Source organism: Miniopterus natalensis, chromosome 8, assembly GCF_054644295.1.
Source record: "Miniopterus natalensis isolate mMinNat1 chromosome 8, mMinNat1.hap1, whole genome shotgun sequence".
NCBI lineage: Eukaryota > Metazoa > Chordata > Mammalia > Chiroptera > Miniopteridae > Miniopterus > Miniopterus natalensis.
In genome coordinates this window covers 3,706,837-3,720,515 of record NC_142088.1, presented here as the reverse complement: position 1 = coordinate 3,720,515, position 13,679 = coordinate 3,706,837, and the positions used below count along the sequence as shown (strand labels likewise).

At 52.6% G+C, this 13,679-nt stretch overlaps 1 protein-coding gene across 1 annotated transcript in view; it reads right to left on the bottom strand.

The window, feature by feature from the left end:
* NGEF (neuronal guanine nucleotide exchange factor) overlaps nt 1-8,460 on the bottom strand; it is a 46,163-nt gene extending 37,703 nt beyond the window's left edge. The window contains exons 1-2 of the mRNA XM_016204632.2: nt 8,196-8,460; nt 4,476-4,590 (exon numbers count right to left, since the gene is read on the bottom strand). Of these exons, the coding sequence (XP_016060118.2) occupies nt 4,476-4,590; nt 8,196-8,460 (380 nt within the window). The remainder of the gene's footprint in view (nt 1-4,475; nt 4,591-8,195) is intronic.
* Between the last annotated feature and the right edge of the window lie 5,219 nt (nt 8,461-13,679).

Sequence of the window (13,679 nt, the reverse complement as noted above, 5' to 3'; positions counted from 1 at the left end):
CTGTGGGTGACGTGCCCGACGGTGTTGCTGGAGTCCGTGTAACGGGAAAAGCTGGGCGGGAGTGTTTATGGCAGCTCCAAGGAAGCCAGAGATGGGAAACCGGGAAGCCGAAGAGAAGCTCAGTGAGTGCAAGCTGGAGGAAAGCATAAGACGATTAGACCAAGCAGAGAGCCCGGTGGGGGCCTGGGGCAGCCCGAGGTAAACCCCGGACCGCCGGAGGGTGGCAGGCGGGCGGGGCTTCCCAGCCCTCAGCTGCCCCCAGAGGGCTCTGCGGGAGGCTCAGCCTCAGGCGGCCCGGGCGGTGCGGGCCCGGTGACGGGCAGGTCTTACTAGAGGCCAGGGCAGTGCCGGTGGACCCGAAGTACAAATACAAGCTCCAGCACAAAGCACAGAATCATGTAGTGTAAGGGTTGCTAATATAAGAATTGCGAGGAAATATGAACTGGTCAAACTCCAAGAGACGGCACTGTTTAAATGTTTTCTGTACGTTCTTTCACTGATTTCTCAAGTCCGTAGAGAAGGGTAATACTTATAAATAAATTTTCATCCAGCGACAGAAAGTAACTCACAGGGTGATCGATCTTCACTTCCTCACTGGACAGGAACTGGTGGGTGAAGTCGAGCCCCGGGCCTATAACTTTTTTAGATAAAGGTTTATTTTGGCCCTACGCAAGCCCTGTCCCTTGTTTCTGTGCATCTGGGTTAACACACCTTTGAAATAACCGGCCCCCAAGGGAGCACGTGATCTTGTTAACTATCCCGTAATCCAATCCCTGCCCGGCTTTCTCCAACCTTCCCATCATCTCCCTTAGTTCCCTCCTTAATCGCAAGGCGTCAAAGAGACCGTGAAACGGTCATTCTCAAAGCTCTTGAGATCTCGCTTCCTGGCAACGTTGTCAGTTTGGTTCAAATAAACTCTCATGAAATTACCTACAGATTTGATGTTTCTTACGCTGACAACCAGTAGACCTAAGTTGCAGGATTTTCAGGGAGGTGATCTATCATTGCCTTTGGTTCCTTTTGATAGATTAGATTGCTGTGCTTTTCGAATGGTAGATAATTAGCTAACTTTATGGGTGAGTTACTGCAAGGAAATAGTGTTATCTACCTCTTGACACTGATAGTTTGCTTGAGACAGCTACTCCTACAACCCATGTGCTCAAAATGAATGAACGAATGAGGAATTCAATAATAAATTAATAGAGCCGGAGGATGGTTGGCACACGCCCTTTTATAAAAATTAAGAAGTGGGCCAAAATTCTCAGCCTCCCTGTCCCCTGCACGGGGGTGGTCTGGCCAGAGCGAGCCTTCCCTGGAGGAGCAGTTCTGGGTTTGCTCTAGGACACGTGACGTCAACACCGGGGAGCGTGACTAAGGTGAGGGGGCCTGGAGACCTACCCAGGGAGGAGCGCATTAGAGCCACACAGCTAAGGCTCAAAAAGGGGCTCCCGGACCACAGGCTGTAGGGCATTGTGGCTGTCTGGGCACTGGCTTTCCTAGTCACCAAATAAGGAGTGTTCTGATAGAAATCAGCACTCAGAAGTGCTCGATAAATATTTATTAAATGAATTTACACATAAATGAAGGTGAAGCAGGAGCCAAGAGTAATGATTTTTGTTTTAGAACAGCTGACCACAGAAACGATCAATTCTTCCTGTGGATGTATCAGTAACCACAGGTCATGCACAGCAGCTCGGCCGCGCACTGCTGGGCGGGGGACCTTCCACACAGGACAGTGTGAATGGTGCCCTCTAGAGTTGGGCCCTGGGACCACATCCTGGCGTCCTTTGCGGGCCAGGGCCTCCCTCTGCCCGTTCCCAGGTGCAGGGATGTCAGAGAGGAAACTGGTTTATGATGCTCCATTTGTATTTTTATTGCCCAGGCCACTGGGTCTCCCGCCTGATTGGGGGAGGTGGAGAAGCGAGCTATTTCCAAAAGGCAGCTGGTCAGAAAACCCCTCCAAGTTAGAGACGCTGCGTTCCTTCCAGGGCTGCCGAAAGATCTACCCACCCCAGGGACAGTGTGACCTGGCTTTGAGAGAGGCTGTTCTGCACAGTCCTGGGCCACGACTGGACCAGTCTGCACAGGTGCGCCTTCAAGAGGCTTCCAAGTTCCCAGGTCGCAACTCTGCCCAGGGAATTTGTCCTTGTTCATTCCATCCATCTATCCACCCACCTATCCATTCATCAATCATTTGCAAATATTGAGCGCTTCTCGTGTATCAGCCATGTGCTAAGGGTTCAGGAGAAAACAAAACTCGGCAGGGTCCTGCCTTCGAGGAGTCCACAGTGATGCCCCCAGGCCACCGTGATGGGAACTGGTGATCCTGCCCCACCTCCTAGGAAAGGAGACTCTGGCAGGGGGTGTAGGCAGGGGCCGAGGGTCTCTACTTCAGCTCCTGCCTTTTCATTTTTCAAATAATAACTTTCAGAAGAACATAAAAATTAAACTTTTATTATGGAAAATTTCAAGCATATACTAAAGCAGACAGAAAAGTATCATGAACTCCCCAAATACTTTTTAAAAAATCCTCACCCAAGGCTACTTTTTTCCATTACTTTTCAGAGAGAGGAAGGGAGTGGAGAGAGAGAGAAACATTATTGTGAGAGAGGCACCTCCATTGGTTGCCTCCAGCACACCCCCCAGACTGGGGCTGGGGATCGAGCCTGCAACCGAGGTATGAGCCCTTGACCAGAATAAAACCGGAGACCCTTCAGTCCGAGGGCTGACGCTCTAACCACCGAGCCAAACCGGCCAGGCACTCACCAAATACGTTTTACCAGCTTCAACAGTTAAAGACTCATGACTTATCTCTCATCTCTCTTCCCACGCACTCCTTCCTGGGCCAGAGTTATTTTGAAGTAAATCCCAGACATCATACCATTTCATCCAAAATATTTCAGAATGTATCTCTAAAAGATATGAACTTAAAAAATAACCATAATACCATTAATACCCCCCAAAATTAATAATTTCTTAATATCATCATGGGTTGGATCTGTGTTCAAGCTCCCCCGATCGTCTTTTCAGCGTTCCCTCCCAGGGGGTTTGTTTCAGACGGGATTCAAGTTAGGCCCACACGAGGCCCTCGGTCGATACTCTCGGGCCTCTTTGAATGGCCCCCTCCCTTTCTTGTTTTCTCCTTGCACCCTGATGGGAAATTGGGTCATTCTTCCTGTTTGGATTCTGCTGACGGCGTCTACACGGCTTGTCTTACACGCCCCTCTCGCTCCTGTGGTTTCCTGTAAAGCGGGAGATCTAGAGGCTGATTAGAGTCAGGCCGCCTTTCTTCAGCCCCGTGTTGCCTCAAATGACTGAGCGATCGCAGGCCCCCCGAAAAGGCTTCCTCGGGTGAAAGAGGCCGCCCCCAGCCCCCAGTGACTGGATGTTAGCTCCTCGCGTTGCCAGACTGTAAGGACTGAGAGACTCTCCTGGTAACAGCCCAAACCCGCATTTATGAGCCGCGGGTAAGCTGCCCCCGAGGTGGTGGCACACGGAACTGGGGTGTCTCCATGGAAACGCGTACCCTTTCCGATACAGAAACCGGTTCCCGCCCTGAGTCGGTGCTCAGAGACGCAGGGCGGCCTGAGCCTGGGTGGCGATGAGGGATTTCATGGCAAGGACATTTGGGAGATGGACCCAGGGGTGATAGTTACAACATTTAATAACCAGGAAGGTCCGGCTGGAGCAGCTGGACAGAGCTGGGCACACTTAGTGAAGCCGTCCCTGGCCCTCACGTCAAAAGCAGGCCGACCGTTCCTGGAACAGTGAAGAAAGAGCTCCTGCGACTCCTCCAGGGCATTGCCGGGAAGACACAGAGGCATTCTCAGTCCGAAGGGCAGTGGGAAAATACTTTAAGAAGCATCGGCCTGCTCAGCGTGTGCAGAAAAATTGCCCCTTGTGAAATTTTATGACACGGTTTAATCTTACATAGAAATGTCAATTTTTAAATGCCAGTGTTTGAGCTCTTTTCTTTATTCATATATATATATATATATATATATATATATATATCCATTTGGTACTTTTCTGACCTGAAATGCTTTCTGGGACTGGAACCCTGATTTGTGACATTGCATTGACAAGTAGAGACCAATTTAGAAACCTTGATGCCTGACTGGCGTGGCTCAGCAGTTGAGTATTGACCTAGGATCCAGGAGATAGCGGTTCGATTCCCGGTCAGGGCACAGGCCCGGGTTGCGGGCTTGATTCCCAGCAGGGGGCGTGCAGGAGGCAGCCGATCAATGACTCTCATCACTGATGTTTCCATCTCTCTCTCTCCCTCTCCCTTCCTCTCTCTGAAATCAATACAAATATATATTAAAAAGGAAATTATGGAGATTTTTAAAACAGAAACAACTAAAAGTTACTCTTTTCTTTTCGACACAAGACACCCTTGTCTCCCTTTGAGACTTTGCACCATGTCCCTGCCACATCTTGTCGTGAACCGGCCCCTCCTCACGATTCGCTCTCACCTCGCTCTCTGGGCTCCTGGGCCTGTCCGTGTTGGGATGAGCCAAAGAGGCTTTCTGCTCTGGGCGAAATTCGAGGTCGGGGGCTCTTCTACAGATTTCCCATTTTCCAGTGAATCTGTGACATTTAAGAAATATGACAAGTTAGAAAATGTAATATGAGTCTCCCCCTTTCAGGCAATAGTCTCTATGACTAGGTCAGTAGCAACTGTCACCCTGGGGGGGGGGGATTGAAGAGGCATGTCCTTCCTCTCACGCCCCTCGGGGAATGTGGCACATCTTGTGCTGTATTTGGTGACCAGGGTGCCATCTCTATGTAAATTATAATTTCGATACAAGAAAGTTCACATATACGCACATATACACACATATGCATACATACAAGTACATGCAGACATACATGGAAGAAAGAATATTGGAAATGAATTGCAAACTTGGAAACCTAGCTAATGTCTTAGATGGCAATAAGACCTATCGTTTCTACAGGACAAAAATCATCTGCAGCTAACTACAATATCCAAGTCCTAGTCGATGCGAAATAAGTTCCTTCCCGCGGTCAGCTCACCCATGGGGGCGTTGGTCATGGTCCCGCTGGTTTCAAAGGGCACCTGTCCAGCAGGTGACACGGGAGGGGGATGTCCTCCCCGCCGGGGCCCGAATCACAAACCCTGAACCCGAGCGCGAGAGAGCGAGTGTGCTGCTATTGTCAGGGAATTAGGGGCGAATGACTTTTTTTGTAAATAAGAATCAGAGCTGCTTCACGGGTTTTCTTCGTCATGCATTCTTTGAGAACTGGGTTCATTTTTCCATTTTTGTAGAAAAATAGATGTCCCTGTCACCTTTACTTAACTGTCTCGTCTTTACGACTAATCCGTACGTCCCCTGGGAAGATGAATAAGTCTCATGACTAACTCACACTCCTAAAGTTATTTAAGACAAAGACATAACTGTTTTTTTCTTTTACTCCAAAGCTCAGGATTTTAACAGCAGGCCGATGCCGGAGGCCGTTCGTCTGCTCGCTGCGGGTGGACCCCGGGACAGCTTTTCTTTCGTGGACTCGGGGACAGGCAGGGCTGGGCTGCCAGGGGAGTTAACTCGGGGTGGGGGTGAAACGAGGGAGTCACTTTAAAAATAAAACAATCTGATGAAAATTTCTGGTCTGGACATAATTGGCATCTCCGGGGCCGCTGTAGTCTACCCTGGCGTCAGCAGTCTCCATGCGACTCGGGGACCGCAGACTCGAGCCTCTTTCCCCAGTGACTCGGTTTCCCTCTCCAGCCTCATCTCACACAGCCCCACGCCCACCTTTCCTCCTGCTCACAAGGCCCCGGCCCCCGGCCCCAGGCAGCTGTATGGCTCTCCTCTCTGGCTTCAGTGCTCGAGCCCGTGCCGTCTGATGGGGCAGCCGCTGGCTGGGGTGGCTGTCACTCACTTGAAACGGGGCTAGTGTGACTAAGGAAGTCGATTCTTCATTTTTACACTTAAGTTAAAGTTTAAATATAAAAACTGGTACTCGAATTGGTTGTTGGAAAACTTACAGATATTTGGAACAATCTGGGTATGCAAATCTACTTTTCTGACTGTGCATTTTATGAAATCTGAATCCCGATCAGGCCTCTCCAAGGAAAACGTAGCATGTAAACCGAGAGGGGGCAAGTATAAACTACTCAACAGATTTCAAAGGTGTAGAGCAAAAAACTGCAAAATGTCTCACAACTAATTTTTATATTGATTCTTGACTACGTGATGAAATGGTAACATTTTGGGCGTATTGCGTTAAGTAAAATGCAATCCATTAATTGTTAAAATGAATTTTACCCATTTCTTTTTACTTGTGAATGTGGTCACTGGAAAATTTAAAATGACGTGTGGCTCTCATTCTGTTTCTGTTGGACAGAGCTGCTCTGCCCACCCTCTCCATTTGCACGAGCTTCGTGACTAGAAGGATCTGAACTCCAGTTCAAGCTGACACTCACCAGCTGTGTGCTTTGGGGTAAGTGACTCCATCTCTCTGGGTCTCAGTTGTTCTTTTTTTAAAAGTCTGTAAAATGGGTATGGTAAGGACACCCTTGAAATGCCTGCCTGACATAGTCGCTGTACCTGTAAGTACCCTTAAGTGCTCAGCCAAGTTAGCTCCCGTTGTCTCTCTGGCCATGTCCTCACATATTCTTTAAGACTCATCTACAATTTCACCTTCTGGGGGGATCTTTCCTAACTCCACCAGAAGGGTCTAGTTCTTTGCCTTTACCTCTCTTGTAAACTTCGACGCATTGCTTGCAGTAAAGTGACACCATTACAATCTTGCGGGTTCCTCCAGGGCAGAGACTCTAACTTCCTTTGCATGTAAGTTCTTTAATTTATGGAAAAATTCAAACATACCTAAAAGTTGGTAGAGTAATATAATGAACCAACCACCCAGCTTCCACGACTTGTGTCAATCGTTTATATTTCTCTTGCTTGGCACGTGATTTTGTTAGTGTTTGTGGCAGATGGCAGATAAACACAAGTTCTACGCCGCTCCTCCCATCAAGCAGTGGAGTCCATTTCTCCATCTGCTCTCGTCTGGGCTGGCCCTGTGAGCTGCTTGGACGCATAGAATGTGGTAGAAGGGACTGTGTAGGACCTCAGCCCAGGCCTCAAGGCCTGGTGGCTTCCACGCTTGCTCTCTGGGAAGCCTGATGTCATACAAACAAGCTTGAGCTGGCCTGTTGGAGGATGAGAAACCACATGGAGCAGAGACAAGCAGCACCAGCTGAGTGTCCCCTTGGGCCAACCAGCTCACTGGTCACCAGAGAGGCCAGCGAGGTTTTCCTGGACCTTCCAACCCCACATAAGCCAAAGCCAATAGCTGACTGCAGAGATCAAAGTGGCCCAGACAGAGCAGCCACCCTACCAACCCCCAGAATCATGAGAAATAATAAATAAGGTTTTGTCTCTATGATTTGAGGGTGATTTAACATGTGGCGAAGGCTGCCGGATAGAGTTTCGGTAATGAGTGACTGATCGAGTTCCTGAAGCCCCTGGATTTAAAGCAGGGGCTGCCACCTCCAGCACACTCAGGGTAGCACACTGTCCCTCCAGTGGCAGCTGCCATCCCCCAGGGACAAGGAAACGGTCTCACCCTCCACAACCTCAGCACACTGCCCACTCGGCCATGTGAGCAAGTCACAAGGAAAGGAGTCCGTAGCTCTGACATCCCCATTTGTAAATGTTTCTGAACTTTATTCTGCTCGACAAATAAACTTGGAGCAGATAAAATGTGCCAAGAACTGGATTAAAAGATTAGGGGTCCCTTCCACAACCTCTCCCCAAGGTATTGGTCTCATGTACTTTCAGAGCAGCAGAAACTCTGGCCATCATGGGGACAGAGAGGACAGGACAGAGCCTCGTGTTTCCAGGCGTCCCCAAACGTGGACAGCTCCAAGCCTAGGATGCAAGCATGTCTGGGGTATTTTGTTGAATCCTAAAACCAGATCTCTTTAAAAAATAAGAGTCAGTTTTATTGTATAATTTGGGTCAACACTTCCCTCAAGGATCCACATAATCATATTGGGAGTATTTGAATTTTTTAGGTAATGGCTTTAAACTGTTCCACCTTGTGGGACCTCTCCTGGATCATTTCCACTGCCTCTTATGCTCCTTTCATTTCTTTAGGGCCTTTCAGCCCTGATGATTCCAGCGGGGTGTCAAGGATCAGCTGTGACAGGCGTCCCCGGTACTGACCTGCCCGGTGCCCAGCGCTCGGCTCCGGGGTGTCTCTCTCTCTATCTTTGCTTCTGCGTTTCACGGTGCGGTTGAAGGCGGAGTTTCTCTGAATTTTGTTGAAGGAACGGGGTTCTTTGTCTTGGGTCTGGTCGGCGCCGGGCGTCTTCTCTTCTTCTGAGGGTAACTCAGGCCTTACCTTGGCTGATTCATCAGCAATTTCCCAGGAACCACCCGCTGATTTCTTCTGGGGCTTTTCCAAATGGTCCGTGTCCCCCGTCTCCATGGAAATAGGGCTGATTGTTTCTCAACAGAACGACTGGAGACCGCTAAGCCCCCCGAACTTCACCAGTCTGAGTGCTTTAGGGTAGAAAGAGAACAGTTTTCGGTTAGGATCGTCAGTCAACGTTCCATTCAGAGCATGTTTTCCGCTCCCATTCAAATTTGATGAAATTTGGGGTAATCTGCACATCCCGGCGACCGCATCTTTGTCAACGAAAATTACAGTTTAACCACTGCAATTTGGATGCATTCATGTGTCATTTTATAGTTGAGGTTTGTTTATTTTATTTATAGGATGCGCTTCGGGGGGTGCGTAGAGTGGCGTGTATGCCTAACTTTCCAGTAAACATTTTCTGAATAATTCACGAGAGGAGGAGTGAGGGGTGTGAGCAAGGGGAGATCCGGGAGCCAAAGCAGGGGAAGGAAGGCGGTGCCCCAAGAGAGCCCTGGGGCGAACAGAAAGGCCTGTGGCGGGGGGGGGGGGGGGGCGACGACCCCTGGACCTAGGGACGTGGTTACAGTGAAAGTGAAATTGTCTGTGGGCTACACCATAGGAGGAGGGAGGGAGAGGGCTTTCTGTCCTGGCCAAGTGACTGGCGGACCCCTGCCCTGCGCCCTAGTGGGAACCCACCCAGAGGAATGGTGGCTGGGAGAACAGGCCGAGAGGACCCAGGGGGCGGAGGTCAAGGTCATCCATCACATATCTGCTGTCTGGGGCCTGCGGTGAGGACTGGCTGTGGGCCACGGGAGAGGGAAGGCTTCAGCTTGCGATTCAGACCTGCCCAAAGGCGGGGTGGCTGCTTTGGGGGCAGTGAATTTCCCGTCACCCCAGGTGTCCAGACAGGGGCCGTGGAGGGTTTAGGGTTCAACGATTCCGATGCCTCCTCCTTTCTCCTTCCCCTTCTCTCTTTGCCTCCCACCTGGGTTGACCCTGATTCCGATCCTGAGGCTGTTCTCAGCTGAGAGTTGATCTGGGGGCAGCAAGTGGGCAGGGGTCCCGTGGCGGTGGTGGGGGGGGCATGTAGGAATTCACCGCAGGTTGGGACTGGTCCGTGGAGGTCTCTGAACTGAGTCAGGGAGTTCCTGCCGCATCTTTGATGACCGTGAGTGAGGGGGTGGCAGGATCCGGAACTCTGAGCAGGCTGGGCTGAGGGGCCTGGCCAGAGGGCAGGTATCGCCCGGGTACCACCCAGGTGTCACCCGGGTGTGGCAGGTGAGTGCCTGAGCCAGGGTGGAGGCTGGGGTGGGTTTGATGAGCCAGAGGAATGGCAGGATCGGTGAGTCACGGTGGTTTGTGGAGGAGCAAGGAGGGGGCCGTGCCAACGCGGGTGGCGAGTCAGAGAGACTGGCCAGGCCCTGCCACTCGCTGCCAGCCGGGGAAGTGGTGGCAGAGAGGCTTGTGGTTGGAGCTTGGGGACATGGAGGGGGAAAGCACCCCAGGAGGGCCCGCGGTAGGAAATCCTTGACCGAAGCCGACTGTTCGAAAAAGGCATTTTCCTGCTCTGACCGCGACACCTTGAAGGCCTCCCTGAAGTAGCCACGGACGTGACTGCCTTCTGGGATTCGAGGTTACCACCATCCCCATCATTATCATCACCATTATGATTTTAGGCTGCTTTAAAAAAAAATCAGGTGTAATTTACATCCAGTAGAACTTGCCCTTGGTAGGGTCCGGCTCTATGAGTCATGACGAACACATACAGCTCATGTAACCGGCACCACGGTCGAAACACAGGACGTTCCTTCACCCCGCAGTGCCCTGGTGCCCCTCTCATCCCCCGGCCCCTGGCGACACCGATCTAGGCATCTGTGTCTCCGGTTCGCCTTCTGACAGTCGTGTAGCTGGAAGTGCGCCGTGTGCAGGCTTCAGCGCCTGGTGCCCCCTGGTTGGCGAGATGTCTTTGGGGTTCAGACCGGTGTCCCCTGCGCGGTGCCGTGAACTCCCGCGGCCTGTGCGATGTACTGCGAAGGGCACTGGGCCGGGAGGCGGGGACCGGGCTTGACTCCCCATTTCCTGCTGCCTGGAATCACCTACGTAACTTGAAGCCAGGGCCTCCTTTCCTGCCCAGGAAACGTGGGGGCGGGTGGGTGTCCGCTGGGCTCCTTGGCTGGCTCTGAGCTCTGTGATCAAGGGCGGCTCTGAGAGCCCGCAGAGGGACTGTCCGGAGCCCCGGGGACTGCTCCCAACCCATCCCTGTCATTTTCTTTAACGGGGCGGGCTCTGAAACCATGAGAAAATGGGCTCCAAACCATACCATTTAGAGACCATTACACGTGCGTGCACACACACACACACACACACACAGACTTTGTGAAACTCTCTGAAAAACAACTGTAATTCCACCTCAATTATTGCCTATTTCAGGCAAATGTGTTCTAAATCTGACATATTTTTATAATCGCTCCATTTCTTCTATATCCATTTAACTGTTGGAAGCTCCACAGCCCCACCCCCAGTCTTCTAATGTTTTTCTGAAACTCCTCGGGAGCTCTGAGCCCTCGAGCTTCTGTTCCCGGTGGCTCCTGGGTGGAAGTCCAGAGGGGCAGCTTTGCGACTGGCAGGGGGAGGGCTGGTGGCGAAGCGGCGTCAGCCTAGCATTCATTCATTCATTCATTCACTCACTCACTCACGCATTCACGCATTCACTCACGCACGCAGCAAGTATGCTAGCTGTGTCCCACGTCTGCCCGCATTCCCTTGTTAGGACTCTCCGGGAGGGCAGGGCTTAGTCTGTTTTGGTCACTGTGTCCCTGGTGCGGACACACACAGCACTCCGTAAACGGGTTCCCTCCATGAGGCGGATGTGACAATCACCCCCGTCTTACAGATGAGGGAGCTACAGGGCAGGGGGCTCTGGTGACTTGCCCAGGACCGTGCAGCTGGTGAATGGGACAGTGAGGATCACACCTCATGGGTCCGAATTGTTCGTAGGGGGAACCTGAGACCCATGGGACGTGGTCAGAAGACACTGTTATAAAAACTGGCTGAAGGCTGTCCGGGTGGATCAGGCAGAGCGAGGGCTCTAGTCTGCTCTCAGGGCAAGCCATGTGGCTTTGGGCATAGGAGCCAGGAGTGACTGCTAAACCTCCCAGGGTTGGGCCTAGGCCAGGGGACCTCCCTGCATGAGTCAGTGGCGGCCTGGGAGGTCAGGACACGGGAGAGAAGGTGGTGGGGAGGGGAGGGGAGCTGCCACAAACCCAGCTGTGGCAACCCAAGCCAGCTGCTTGGGTTGGGGGACAATGGCATGGTGGGCACAGGGTGGCATGTCCCCTAGACCAGGGCTTCTCACGTGCTCAAGGATAGGAGTCAGCGGGCCTCTTGTAGAGACACAAAATCTGTCTTGGGAGGTCCAGGGTGGGGCCGGAAATGCCGCCACTGTGAGTCCACAGACCAGCCTTGTGCCAGGTCCCAGGGGTGCAGAACCTCAGCGCCCTTGGCGGGTATGGGAGCGGGGCCACCCGGGAGCTCCAGGTGGGCAGCATCTCCCCAGGTCAGAGGCAGAAGGAAGCCCTGATGGGGAGCAGGGCTGAGGCAGGCAAGAGGAGGGGGTGTCAGGAGAAGGTCAGTGTAGGGGGGTGAAGCAGGTGGCTCCCTCCACTATCCCCTCCGATCTCTTCCAAGGGAATGAAGGGGGGAGGGAAGGGAGGTGGAAAACAAGAGAAGTGGAGGAAAAGCCCTCCTCTGGGCTGAGAGTGTAGGAACCTGGGCTAGGGAGCTGAGCGCCTGCTCTGAAGCAGGATCCTGTGGGTGCCAGGACAGCCCAGTGTGACCAGGCTCTGCCTTCAAACTGGGGCTGTGGGAGGGAGCCACCACTGAAGCAGGAAGCACGTCATAAACAAGGAGGGTCCTTGGCAGGGAAGAGCTGGGGTGAGCAGCAGATCATGGGGAGCCCTGGGTGGGGGAGCTTCACTCCCTGGATCTGAACATCCCAGAGGGTGGCTCGAGGTCAGAGCCTGGAGCTGGGGCCTTGGGCCCCCACAGCCCGGCAGAGCCTAGGTTAGGCAGGGGTAGGCCCTGGCAGCTCCAGCAGGACACGTGGGGAGGATTCTCAACAGGACCACACGGCAGACCCCGCCTCTGCCTCCACGGAGGAGGCCCAGGGCGATGTGATAGTGGAGTATGTTAGCCATCCAGGTCAGGGGCGTAGCCTGTGGCCAGGAAATGTGGCCTGAAAGCCACCTTAGCTGTGGCTGTGACAACAGGAAGGCCTTGGACACTGGCAGGCAGGTCCCCATGGAAAGCTGGGCCCCCTGAGAGGGAGGCAGGCCTGGCGGATCCCAAGTCACCTACATCACTTCGACTTTCATTCCTGGTCCCAGCATTGGTACCGTAGGCTCCTCCCAGGTAAACAGGAGTGTTTACTGTGGGCTGTAAACAACAAGGGCTTTTTTTTTTTTTTAAGCAAAGGGGGAAAGCTGTAGAGGAGGATTTTAGGTAGCGGAAGGGAAAGCAGGTGAAGTTTCCAGTTTGGGAGAAAAGCCCCAGTGAGGACAGGAGTGAGGAAAGCTGCCCAGAAGGTGCTCCGCTGTGGGGACCACCTGTGTTGCGAGAATCAGGGGGCCACTGAGGAAACTGTGGAAACGCAGGTGAGCATGAGGACGACAGCCGGAGCCCTGCCTTGGAGATGCCCTGGGAACGTTTTGGTTTCTCAGCATGAACAAAGGAACAGAATACCCAAGGAGAGGAAGGGGGTCCCAGAAGAATTTGAAGTGGAAATTCAGAAATAGGGGAACAAGGGTGGGAGGGTTGGGATCAGAAAGGCGGCAGGAGAGCAAGGCCCAGACCCCCGCTGGCTCTGGACATGGGGGTCAAGCCCCACCTGCATCGTGGCCCCGTGGGGACAGCATTGGCTTCAGGAGGTGGGGAAAGGGGGCTTCCCAGGGCTGAGCGAAGGGGTGGAGGTCCTTGTAGAACCAAGGCTGTCGTCAAATGCAGAAGTGACACGCTTGGGGCCTAAGGGATGGATGGAGAGTCTCTTGCCAGTGAGCAGGAAAAACCTTTATAGACATAACTGGGGGGGGGGAGGTAAACTGAAGGGGGTGGGGCTTCTGGGTTCAGTAGGAGCCTCAGGGAGGAAGTTTGCGCAGGGGCCTGAAGGAGCCAGAGAGCGAGCTCCGGAGGCAAAATTCCACACTGATTGTTGGCAGTCTTCGGGTCCAAGAGGGAGAAAAGCAAACATGAACTTTGGTTGTTCCTTCAAGGCAGTTGATAGATTGGAGAAG